Raw genomic sequence first — 13,367 nt, 5'->3', positions numbered from 1 at the left:
CCTTCACACGAGACAAGGGCACATAGAAGGCATATCTAAAAATATACACAAACTATAACCAGACTTCCAATGGTACAAAACCCATCTAAGACTCTAACAACAGCAGTCATGTTATTTGATATGGAAATGTTTAGTCCAGACAGAATACAGGGCTAGGGCAATGTAAAACACACAGATCCAAACTTGTCTCTTCTTACCTTGCCGCCCTTCACTTGGCTTGGGTTGAACCTCTTCCACACATTCTGCAGGAAACCACCCAATGTGCCCTCTAGCATTTCCTTCCCAGAATCCTCCTTCTCCAATGCTCAAAACTGCAGAAAATATATTTTTAGATAAGATTTTTGTATAATGTTAAAAAAATCACATATGCTAACAGAAAAGACAGATAATCTAGGCAATCTTCCATATCAGTAAAGCAGAAGTAAAAAAAAAAAAGGCAAAATTATAACACCAAGTAAGGTGTTAAACAGAAAATATATAAAAGATCTAAAAAAATAGATTTAAAAATTCCCCTGTTATAAATAGCTTCTAAGAGAGTGAGTCCTTGGAAAGTTATAGGGGTTGACTTACTAAAGGCAACGAAGTTGTTCGCTTTGCAAGGGAAGCTGCACTTTCCAAAGGGATTTTCCAACAGCTTAACGAATGAGATGAAGCTCTGCTGACTTACATTATCCAATCATGTTCAAGCAAAAATAAAGTTTTTTTATTTGCCTTTCAGGCACTTGGGTATTCTCTTTGCAAAGTGTAATTTCACCACATTCAATAAGCTCTGAGGAAAATTCCCTTGCATAGTTCAACTTCCGTTGCAAAGGGAATAGCTTGTCTTTAGTAAACCAACTCCTTGTAGAAAGATCAGGGGAATGAAAAAAATTAAACTTCAGATTATTTTTTCAGTTTTTGGTAGCATGGGAAAATGCTGGCCTCAGTCATTTTTGAAAAACTGATCCTGAACAAGCATGCAGCTAGCGAGGTCACTGGAATCTCTGAACTTGTGGATTGGTGGAGTGGATATGCCTAACAGCCAGGAAGAATGAATTCAGCAACAGCAACCTAATTCATTTCTCAATTAGAGGAGAGGTATGGCCATACCTCTCTTGTGGGTCACAGGAGTACCTTACTTTCATTCTCCTGTAACCCAGAGTAAGATTATAACAGGCTATTACCCACTTTAAGCTGACAAACCAGAGTCGCTCCAGGCTCTGAGAGGATCCTGCCAATATTGATGGGATATACCCAGCTGCCCAACTGACAACTGGCCCCACCTCCCAGTGCACACCTGAGAGCCTGGAGCAAGTTGCATCCACCCCTTCTCTGCCCGATGCTACAGTGAGCACTGGAAGAGCAGAGAGAAGACAGTGATTATTGCGAGCGGCTACAGAAACCGCTAGCAATAATCACAAGTGAATCTGGCAGGCTGGTTGTACCTAAATTGATCGATCGATGAACTTGTTACTTTCAGGCTGCTCACACGGTTCAAATCTCGGCTGGTTCCTGTTGAATCAGCGGAGATTCAAACTGTCTATGGCCTGCCTAAAGCTTCCAGTTTGAAAGATGTTTCTCCTGGGCCCACCAGCATCCCAGATTAAAGCACTGCTAAAGGGGTGTTATTATACTTCAGCAAAGGCGCACATTGCACTGTGACATATTCTCAGACACTGAACTTGGTAATCATAAGGGCTAATCACATTCAATATCTTTGCATGCTTAGTAGTTTTTCAATCAGTTCCACTAGAACCTGTGATTCAAACAATGGTATAATTTCTGATTCTCTTTGCAGCAGGAGGGATGATGAACCATTTCTTCTAAATGCCATTCATCAAATCATGCTGGATTCACAGTGAGACACGTGCAATTTTATGTTGAAGCCAACGTTTAAAAAGTTTCATCATCTTGGTGTAGCTATTATAGCAAGTGTGTATTTTTTGGAGACTAACCAGAACCTGTGCAGATTCGATAAAATGACGCTGCCCAGAATGGATGGCAGACAAATATATGTTTTATAATACTTAGAGGTGTCATTTGTAATACAACACTTGCATGCCTGATCCTTTGTCTGCAGAGCCCTAGTTTCAAGGTAAAAATCGGTCAACCATTCCAAAGTTATTTCCGGGGTATGAAAAGGCCCTGCTGGGACCTCAAAAAGTAACAATAGTAACCCAAACAGCTAGCAAACACAGATATAGCCAATACCCAAGCTATTAGGTGTGAAGAAAGAATGATAATGGAGTGCTGAGCTGTGGGGCTAGTGCTGTGATGATTGAAATGAATAGTAAACAATAAACTACTTCAGATCTCAATAGTGAATCAATGAATAATCAGTGAATAATAATATGAATAATAATTAATGAGTAATAATATAGATAGAACACATAAACAGTGAAAAAGAGGTGACGACTAATAAATCAATAGTCAAAGAATAAATGGTATCCTTCACCATGTGACAAATAACCCACTGTGAATATTGAGTACAATTAATAATGCAATCTTCAGGTGATAGTAAGGTGGATCTTCTATACCACCATAGAGTGTATGAATCTTTAGTGCAGGTGATGCCTATAAGTGCACAAGCCGCTCACCTTACTGCTGTAAGGTAACAACACCTTTCTCTGCTGGTCCTTTGTTTCCAGTACTTATAAGGTAAAACCTGTATCGTCTGGATTTCTTTCTTTTTGAGGTTAGATTCACTCCATAATTACAGTATGTGTGAGTAAGAGGGTAAGAAAGCTCCATAGCGTGATACCAATTAAAAAGGTTTATGTAAAAAACAGTAGCAAGGTAATCACTTTTATAAAACTGACAGGTGTATTACATCCATGAGCGCCGAGCTCATCTGCACATCTCTTCCCGTATACCGAGGCCCTACGCGTTACGTCACTGCACGGGACTTCTTCACAGCAGTAAGGTTAGCGGCTTGTGCACTTATAGGCGTCACCTGTACTGAAGATTCATACACTCTATGGTGGTATAAAAGATCCACTATACTGGGGGTCTTCAAACTATGGCCCTCCAGTTGTTCAGGAACTACAATTCCCATCATTCCTAGTCATGTCTTTGAACGTCCAAGTTTTAAATGCCTCATGGGATGTGTAGTTTCGCAACAGCTGGAGGGCTGTAGTTTGAGGATCCCTGCACTATACTATCACCTGAAGATTGCATTATTAATTGTATTCAATATTCACAGTGTGTTATTTGTCACATGGTGAAGGATACCATTTATTCTTTGACTACTGATTTATTAGTCATCGTCTCTTTTTCACTGTTTATGCATTCTATTCATATTATTACTCACTGATTATTCATTGATTCGCTATTGAGATTTGAAGTCATGCATTGTTTACTATTCATTTCAATCAACAGAGCACTAGCCCCACAGCGCAGCACTCCATTATCATTAGGATTTTTAATATGTTACACTAAATAATAAAATTTTAGAAGGACATTTTCCATGCGCATGTCTTAGAAAAGCTCTTATTTTATAACATTGTATAAATACAATTTCAGTATACAATACCTTTTGTTCCAAAAAAAAAAACAGATTACTCTTAAATATATCCGTGATATACACAATTATATCACATTAAAGAAAAAAAAGCAATATGGCTTTAACAGGGATTGTCTCACTTGTTTTCAGTAAATTTAGTCTATATGGCAGCTATTAGTGTAATTGTTTTGTATGCAACAGTTTTCATATCGGCCCCAATGATATCTATAAGCAGAAGTCCAATGTGCACTGCCAAATCCCAGGTAGAGAAACAGCAGTGCCAGAATAGCCTTTGCTTGGTCTTCTGATATGGGTGACATTTCTGAGATTCCAGCATTTCACAATATGACTGATGGGCTTCTAATCAAACAGTACACTTCATTTCATTAATCAAGGCCTAATCTGCCAAAGCCATCTGCTCAAAAATAACATCGAGCTTCATCTTTTCTCATTTCCTTTCCGAACCGCTCATTACACATGACAGACAGCTCTGTTCTCTATAGCGGGAGAGGCTATATGACAGTCTATAGAGGAACGAGCTGTACTGGCAAACACAGAAGCATGTGCCCTTGTGTATGGGATCGGGTTCTCAGTGCTCAGTGAATGACTAATATTTGCTTAGTAGGTCATCTAAAAATCCCTGTCAGGTTACGAAAAAAGTCAAGATCAAAGGTCCCTGCAATAGAAGACTCTTATACTAACCTCTCTGGCGTCCCGTGTCTCCTAGCTTCCTCTTATTCCAGCACTGCAGCCTCTGTAAAGTTGTCCATAGGTGGCTCCTTTTTTTTTTGTTCAGCCAAAAAAAAAACAGATACATCCATCCATCCATGCAAGTCAGATGGATGAAGGAATTCCCCTGCCGGGCATTGTTGTCTGACAGCAGAGACTCTCCGCTGTCAGAATACACTGATCAGCATCTGCAGATGTTGATCAACAAAAGTTTTCCAGCTTGTCTGTGCGACAGAATTCAATCTAACTATCAACTACTGTTAAATAGGGATGGCCACATACAGATCTACATTTGGCTGGTCCCTGCTGAACCAGGTGCATTTCAATCATCTAAGGTCAGTTTAAAGGAAAAATAGGGCCAAAGCTATTTTGGCCCTACTTCTCCTATGGATCACAGGAGTGCAATTAGTTCTATACCGTGTGACTCGTTTTCAGCCAACAGCGGGCAAAATTCTGACGTCACTCAGCCAGTCCAGGCACTGAATGGATCCCGACTTAAATCAGAGAGAAGTGAGCATTCAGCAGTGTTTTATTGCTTATTTCTAAGTGCGATCCGACGGTGAACAGATGCAGCATCCACCTAGGTCAGTATAATTTTTTTTTTCTCCCAACCCCATGCTTTTCTTTTAGGACCCTTCAGCACTCAACACTTCAAGGAGTGTCAGATGTCCAATGTGCATGTTATAGCGCTGGACCAATAGTAGTGAGGTTTGGTTCTGATGGATATACAATGGAGTGCACCAAGTTGGAGGGGCTTTTAAACTAGGAGACGGGGGGGAGGGCTCAGAAGTAGATTCAGTCAGGAGGGAGCAGAGGACTGAAGGCAGTTGTAGGGTCAGCAGCGACAGTAGGTCCACAACGTCAATCGGTAGGTCTGTGCGGGAAAACCGCAGACCAAACAGGAATAAACATAACCACCAATTGCGCTCAACTTCCGTAAAACTAAGAGGGGTATATGCTAATGCCAGGAGCCTAGCTAATAAAATGGATGAGTTGGAAATATTAGTACATGAGGAGGACATAGACCTTGTGGGAATAACAGAGACTTGGTTCGACCCCTCACATGACTGGCTGGCCAATATCCAAGGGTATTCGGTGTACCGGAAGGACAGGGTAGGAAAAAGAGGGGGAGGGGTATGTCTCTATGTCAAGAACAATATAAAGGTGATAGAAAGGAGTGACATTACGGAAGGGATGAGTATGGAGTTAGAATCTGTGTGGGTTGAACTCCATAGGGAAGGAGAAAAGGGGAAAGTAATTGTGGGGGTTTGCTATAGGCCACCTAACCAAGGGGAGGAGGTAGAGCTGGAATCCTTAGCACTAATGAGTAAAGTGGCAAAATTGGGATCAGTCATCATATTGGGGGACTTCAATTATCCCGACATTGACTGGGATGAGGGGACTGCACACTCACAGAAGGCCCGCCTATTCACAGAAACCTTACTGGATAATTACATGTCACAGTTGGTGGATTCTCCGACTAGAGAAAATGCAGTCCTGGATCTATTGATCACTAATGACCCAGACATAATCTCGGAGGTAGTAGTTCAGGACAACCTGGGCTCTAGCGATCACAGGATGATCACATTTAGTATAAATAACAATATAACAAGGCAAGTGGGGAACATAAGAACCCTAAACTTCAGAAGGGCAAACTTTCCAAAATTGTACTCACTGATGGAAAGGGTAAACTGGGACCAAACCCTGGGATCCCTGACCACAGAGGAAAAATGGGAATGCTTTAGGAACATATTAGGCAAAGGCATCTTGCAGTGCATTCCTATGGGAAATAAATTTAGAAGAGACAAAGCCAAACCTGGCTGGCTAAACCGTAGCGTTAAAAAACTTATTAGGGGAAAAAAATTGGCCTTCAAGAAATATAAATCAGAGGGCACTGTATTGGCTTTCGAGCAATACAAGGAGGCAAATAAGAAAAGTAAACACGAAATCAAAATGGCTAAAATCAACTTTGAGAGACAAATAGCGGAGGATAGTAAAAAAAACCCAAAGAAATTCTTTAAATATATCAACAGCAAAAAAACTTGGGCAGAGCATATTGCACACATAATTAGCGATGATGGGGGGATGGTTACAGAGGACACTGAAAAGGCAACCGTGCTGAATGCTTTTTTCTCGTCAGTCTTTACACAGGAAACGGAGGGGTACACTGACCATGACTGTATGTTTAGTAGTAATACACAGGACTTGCCACTATGGCTAACAGAGGGTGAAATCAGGGAAAGGCTGGATAAACTTAACACAAACAAATCACCAGGCCCGGATGGCGTACATCCGAGAGTACTCAAGGAACTCAGTAAGGTTATATCCAGACCACTGTTCCTGATCTTTGCTGACAGTATTAGGACAGGATATGTACCAGGGGATTGGAAGAAAGCTAACGTGATTCCGATATTCAAAAAGGGCCAGAGGCATATCCCGGGAAATTATAGGCCTGTCAGTTTGACATCAATAGTATGTAAACTTCTGGAGGGGATGATAAGGGACTATATCGTAGAGTTTGCTAAAGACAACAACATCATCAGCAGTAATCAGCACGGGTTTACAAATGGGCGTTCTTGTCAAACCAATCTCTTAGCATTCTACGAGGAGGTAAGCTGTGAGCTAGATAGGGGGAGACCAGTGAATGTGGTGTACTTGGATTTCGCTAAGGCGTTTGATACAGTTCCCCACAAGCGCTTAATTTATAAAATAAGGTCTGCAGGTATCGACAGCAGAGTTTGCTCTTGGATACGGAATTGGCTTAAAGGGCGTGTCCAAAGGGTGGTAATAAACAGCGCATACTCAGACTGGTCTGAGGTTGTAAGCGGGGTGCCCCAGGGCTCAGTCCTGGGACCAACCTTGTTCAATTTATTCATAAACAGCATTGAGGACGGGATCAGTAGTGCGTTATCAGTTTTTGCAGATGACACAAAATTGGCCAGGGCAATAACTGCACAGCATGAAGCAGATATCCTACAGAATGACCTGGACAAAATTACAGAGTGGGCAACGACATGGCAAATGAGGTTTAACGTGGAGAAGTGTAAGGTTTTGCACTTGGGGACTAAAAACATAAAAACACAATACACGTTAGGAGGGGAACCCTTGGGGGAATCAAAAATGGAGAAGGATCTGGGAGTCTTGGTTGATGATAGATTAGGCAACAGCATGCAATGTCAAGCGGCAGCTGCCAAAGCCAGCAGAATATTAGCATGCATAAAGAAAGGGATGTATTCCAGAGATAAGACTATAATCCTTCCACTTTATAAAACTCTGGTCCGACCGCATCTGGAGTATTCTGTCCAGTTCTGGTCGCCAGTCCTCAGGAGGGATGTGTTGGAGCTGGAGAGAGTCCAGAGAAGGGCAACTAAACTAATTAGGGGATTGGAGGACCTTGACTATGAAGAGCGTCTACAATCGCTCGATTTATTCTCCCTGGAGAAGAGACGTCTGAGGGGGGACATGATAGCAATTTATAAATATCTTAATGGGGATCCCAGCTTAGAAAAAAAGCTGTTCATTCGAAGGGATTGCATGAGGACTCGAGGGCATACAATGCGATTAGTGGAGAAGCGTTTTAACCACAGGCAACGTGGGGGGTTCTTTACTGTTAGGGCTACAAGATTGTGGAATTCTCTACCACAAGAGGTGGTTTCTGCGGGTAGTATGGTGGCTTTCAAGAGACTCTTAGACTTACATCTCAAGGATCAGAACATTCAGGGGTATGTGGGATGAGTACAGCCACACACACCTACACAGGTTGAACTGGATGGACTATTGTCTTTATTCAACCTCACCTACTATGTAACTATGTAACTATGTAACTTCAAAGGAGCTGATCTGTAATGAAAGAATAGTGTGAGAGGACTTTGTTCTGGTCTTAGACTGCTACTTCCTTGATTACAACAAAAGAGAGCCTTCAGTAAATGATAAACTGCGAGGTGGGTATTGAGGAACAGCTAGTGCAAAAGTTCTTATCGCTTAGAGGTCTTGTTGAAAAGTTTATTGGTTAAGAGCACCAAACACAGCCAACATGGTTTGAGGGAGAGGCCTTCCTCTTCCTCAGGGCTTGAGCAGTGGATGTTATTAGAATCATGATGAGATGAAAAAGGAGACCTATGTAAAGGCTTTGCTAAAGACTGTCAAATACTAACGTCACTATGAACTGCTGACTGGGTATCAGATGTCTGTGTCTTCCTGCTGTGGTTCCATCCTCAATCACTTACGTCATTGTTGTGTACAGTGGTGATGCATGGGGTTTGAGGAAAAAAACGTGGCAAAAGGTGGGGGACCCAGACATCCAACACTCTGGAAGTGTTGACTGTTGAAAGTCTTACAGATGCTGCAGTGCTGGATGTAGTCGAAGGTAGGGCAAAAATGCCCTTGGAGGGCTGAGCACAGAAGCCTTTCTTATTGCAAAGAGCGTTTTTGATTTTTTGAAACCTGACAGGATCCCTTTGAAAAAAAAAAAAACAAATAGTACATTTTTGGTGAATGTAACCTTTCTTAACTCCTTCTTACAATTAATTATGCCTAATTTACTATTTTCTCTCCCTGCTTTTCTTTAGCTTTTGTGTTTTAATTATACTGTTCATAGGAAATTTACATTTTCTTTCATTTCATTCCTTCATTTTTTGTTGCGTAAATGATTAAAAAAGCTTTCCTTTGGTATCCTCTGTAGGATACTCCTTACTCTTAGAAAGCCACATATATACACACAGGGGCTTCCCTGGTTAATGCAAAAAAGTGTGGGGAATGTGGCTGGATACCCTTGGACTCAGTCCTAGACAGCTAGTATATTGGAAAATATTTATTTGTCCAAGTAGACCTTGAGAACTGGTTCTGTATGTAAGCCTGTGGGCCTCGGTCTACATGGATTGGTTACACTGTCCCACTGGGTCAGTTTAGCATTGGAGTGGAATATGTTAATGTCTGTATATCATTATATTAATGTTCATTTGCATAATGCCTAACAATCCAAATTATTTAGTCAATATCAAAAATAAGGCAACTCAGACACAGCTGAGGGATCAAAGAAAGGTCAGTATGTATAGTAAAACATACTGAGATGAGGGGATTAGCGACCTGAGGTAAAAACAGCGAGGATCACAATGATAGAGATTAACCAGGTAGAGTGAAAGCGGGCCTTCACATTACAATCCAAGACATCCGAGCTGGCAGCCTGCCATAGAGGACTAAACCATAGCCTTTCCACAAATTTTTTTCGATAAAAACAATACAAGCAAAGTAAAAATCAAAAGAAAGGAGGGGGGGGGGGTAAGGTATGCTCCAGGAAGGAGGGGACCAAGGTCATCCAAGGATACGCACATAACAGGAGTAAACCGACTTGTAACGCTCCAGACTAAACTGTACTAGTTGCTGACCTGTGGCGCACCTGAATGAATAAGCGCAACTGTTAGTGTGTGAAACGCGTCTACCTGTCATTGTCTGCTACACTGGGATGTTTGTTCATTAAATCAGAATTTTGATGTTACTTGGAGTGCGGCAATTTCTTCTATATTGACCTGTGGGAAGTCAGGGCTGCCCAGAGCGCGCTCCCTCCTTTTGTTTTTCCAGCAGGGTCACTTCATCTTACATGTAGGTCCCTGTAACAGTCCAGTGGAATAGACAAGGCTGGATCTAGGGGAAGGTGTTGTGGAGGGCTGTGATTTCCCACCCTCAATGGAAACTGTGCCCGTTGGGCTCCTTCTCACATCCCTGTACTGCACACATTCTGAGCACAGGCAACACATCTCCTCTCCCCCTCCTCCTCTCACATAGCTCAGATGGATTCCCTTACAGAAAGATTCTATATGCACACTGTGTAGCTGCACAGCTGTTTTTTTATCTGGGAACTTCACAGGCCAGAACTGCAGCATAGCAGGCAGCTATACAGTGTGCAGATAGAGGCTGTCTGTAAGAGAATCCTTTAGAGCTGTGTGATTGGGGGGAGAGCAGACAGCCCAGAGCCAACATCAATCAAACAGAGGAGAAGGAATGGAGGTGGATCCTGCAAGATTGTTGGCATAAGAATCCAGAGAAGACTGTAGCCCTTCCCACAGATGTTTACCTTGATTTTAACAGGAAGGGGGCTCTTCTCATAGGCTGGAAAGATTTGTATGCATTAGCATATTAGCAGCTCACAGGGAGTAGGATAAAGTAAAAAAAAACAAAAACATACTTCTCTTTTAATAAAGGTCTGAAAAAAATCCCTGTTTTTTTGCAAAAAGCAAAATTAAAAAAAAAAAAAACGATATGCCACGTGTAATATGTTATTTATTTATTACAGGTGTTTATATAATGTCAACAATTTACACAGTGCTTTACATATTGTACATTCATATCAGTGCCTGCCTTCAAGGAGCCAATTCAGACAGCACGTTTAGCACGTCTTTAGAGCATAAGCAGAAATCAGATTACCCATAGCCCGTTTAAAATAATAAATGATAAAATGGATTGTAAACAATTATATATTTTTCCAAGAAAAATTGTCCTTTAATATTCTACTCCATTCAATATTATAAAATCTAATTTATAGGTTAGCATGTATGTATTAGGGATCAACCGATTATCAGCAAAGCTGATTATCGGAGGGCCGATATTCACTTTTCCCGATATATCGGTATCGGCCCCGTCATTGAGTATGTTGTGCCACGCGCCTCCGCGCACTGGGCCTAACCTTCTGCCTTCTTAGGCCACCTCCCTCGCCTTGGACAGCCTCGCCTGGAGTTGGGAGTCTCTAGGTAGTGTATAACACAGCCACTTTACCAGCCAGCCACCCACAGGCCCTGTACCAGCCAGCCAGACACAGGTACTGTACCAGCCAGCCACCCACAGCCCCTGTGCCAGTCACCCACCACAGGGAGCCAGCCAGCCACCCACCACCGGGTGCCAGCCAGCAATCCACCACAGGGTGCCAGCCAGCCAGCCATCCACCACAGGGTACCAGCCAGCCAGCCATCCACCACAGGGTGCTAGCCAGCCACCCACCATAGGGTGCCAGACAGCCAGCCACCAGAGGGTGCCAGCCAGCCACCCACCACAGGGTGCCAGCAAGCCAGCCACCCACCACAGGGTGCCAGAAAGCCAGCCACCCACCACAGGGTGCCAGCCAGCCATCTGGAAGAGCAGGATGCTGCAAAAAGAGAAAAATGTCCAAAAAGACAACGGATAGAAGAGAAACTTCATTGTGGTCGAATACATGCCATGTCCAGTGTTTTATTGGGGCCTCATGCAGAGGATTCTTCTGAATCTGCAATAATGACCCTGGATGATGAACTTAATCTCTATTTGAAGGAACCAGTAATTGACAGAAGAAGTGGTGATCCTCTTCAGTGGTGGAAAGAAAATAAGGCAGCTACAAAAGACATGCCTCTCATGCTAGAAGATACCTTTCTGCTCCTCCTTCCTCGGTACCAAGTAAGCGTGTTTTTACTGAAGTGGCAGCAATATATGAAAAAAAACAGAAGCCATTTAACTGGTGAACATGCTGAATGGTTATGCTTTCTGCACTATAATATTGTTCTACTTAACTGGGACTATTGAAAGTGAGTAGTACTAGAGTCCAGTCCACTGTCTTTTGCACTGCAGCTTCTACATTTAATCATTGCAGACAGTGAGTGCACTACTGCAGCAGTTTATGTAAATTTTGATTTGGGAAGCCTTTAGTTATTATTTTCCCAGAACTTTATTTTTCACAGTTGTCTACGCTTCTAGGACTCGTTCATTCACATGATGTGAAACTGATGAACCTGCAAGTGAAAGCTGTGCGGTTTTCCTATCTGTTTTCATGCAGGTAAGGTGTGAAGAACGAGCCTTTAATGTTAAAAATGTTAATAAACAAACATTAACATGTTCAGTACCAGATTTGTGTCAAAAATTGTCTTTATTTTTCAAAACTTTAAATGTACAAAATATTGGTCCATACCGATACTTTGTGACCAAAATACTGGTATCAGTATCGGCCCTGAAAAAAACATAGTCTATCCCTAGTATGTATGTCCAAAACCTTTTTTGTTTTCAGTTTCACATAAAATGGGAAGGGTTAGAACAAGTTTTTATTACTTTGTCCTCTCTGTCACAGAGATGTAAAGGTCCTAATTATTACAGCTGTCACCAGAAAAAGAGGCGATGGTATATCTTCCAATGGAGACACCTGTTCCAGTGCTAACTGTCGAAGAGAGGAATTCCCCTCACTTAGCAGATATCTTCTAACTTTCTGCTGTGTCTCCAGGACGGGTGGTAAAGGGAAATCTCCCCAACATGAAGCATATAATGTGTCTAGTAGAAACATACCTCTTATCCGGTCCCCCTTATAGAGGGGTATCTCTCCTTCTACTTGAGGTTGATACGGTTTCACCACAACAAAATGCCTTCCAGGAAGAGCACTGTACAGCTTTCGCTTTGGTCCCTGATAATCCCCAGCAGAGGCCGCTTCCTTGTTGGCACCAGGACTGAAAAATAATAAACAAATAAAACATGTATTTTATAACTAGCAAAGAAACTTCAAGTGTATTGCTATTATCTGATAATTATCTTTATATTACTGTAACACAATACTAACTACAAAAAAAATAAATATAAATAGATAGAATGGAAACTTATTCAGTGTGAGATACTCAGATATTACTTCATTGTGTTTTGCTGTCAACCTAACATGTTTTAAGGCACCGGGTGCTGGAGGATGAGGTTAATTTAATGTTAGACCCTCAGGTTCTAGAGCAGTGCACTGTCAATCTAACATGTTGTCCGGTGCTGGGTGCTAGAAGATGAGGTGCAGAGAGAAGCAGCACTTGCCAACCGCCGCACGACTATTTACTGCGACGGTAAGCCCGTCACAGGCAAAGCGACGTAGGACTACGTCGCTAGCCTGTGAGGCTCTAGGGAGCGAGCGCGTCACGGACCCCCCCCCCCGCGCGCATGTGCCCGGCGGACTCGCTGTCCGCCGGGCACTCGCGATCGTCCCTTACACCGGAAGAAAGGCAGGCGGCTAATGTAAACAAAGCCGCCTGTCATTCTTCCCTGTGTAAGAATGGAGATCACATGGGTTCTACTATGTAGGACCGTTGATCTCTGTTCTTACACTAGTAGCCACAGCCAATCACAGTTAGAAACACGCCCCTAGAGACACACTTAACCCCTCCCTCTCCAATAAAGT

The 13,367-nt window shown here is 42.4% G+C and overlaps 1 protein-coding gene across 4 annotated transcripts in view; it reads right to left on the bottom strand.

Moving 5' to 3' along the window:
* The window catches only part of SHANK2 (SH3 and multiple ankyrin repeat domains 2), a 976,209-nt gene that overhangs the window by 450,473 nt on the left and 512,369 nt on the right, over positions 1 to 13,367 (bottom strand). For all 4 annotated transcript variants that reach the window (XM_082271109.1, XM_082271110.1, XM_082271111.1 and 1 more), the window contains exons 12-13: positions 12,506 to 12,663; positions 198 to 311 (exon numbers count right to left, since the gene is read on the bottom strand). In XM_082271109.1, coding sequence (XP_082127235.1) covers positions 198 to 311; positions 12,506 to 12,663 — 272 coding nt within the window. The remainder of the gene's footprint in view (positions 1 to 197; positions 312 to 12,505; positions 12,664 to 13,367) is intronic.

This window comes from Pelophylax lessonae (assembly GCF_965119305.1).
Source record: "Pelophylax lessonae genome assembly, chromosome: 10".
Taxonomy (NCBI): Eukaryota; Metazoa; Chordata; class Amphibia; order Anura; family Ranidae; genus Pelophylax; species Pelophylax lessonae.
Note: the sequence above shows the minus strand (reverse complement) of the source record. Positions and strands in the feature narration are given on the sequence as shown.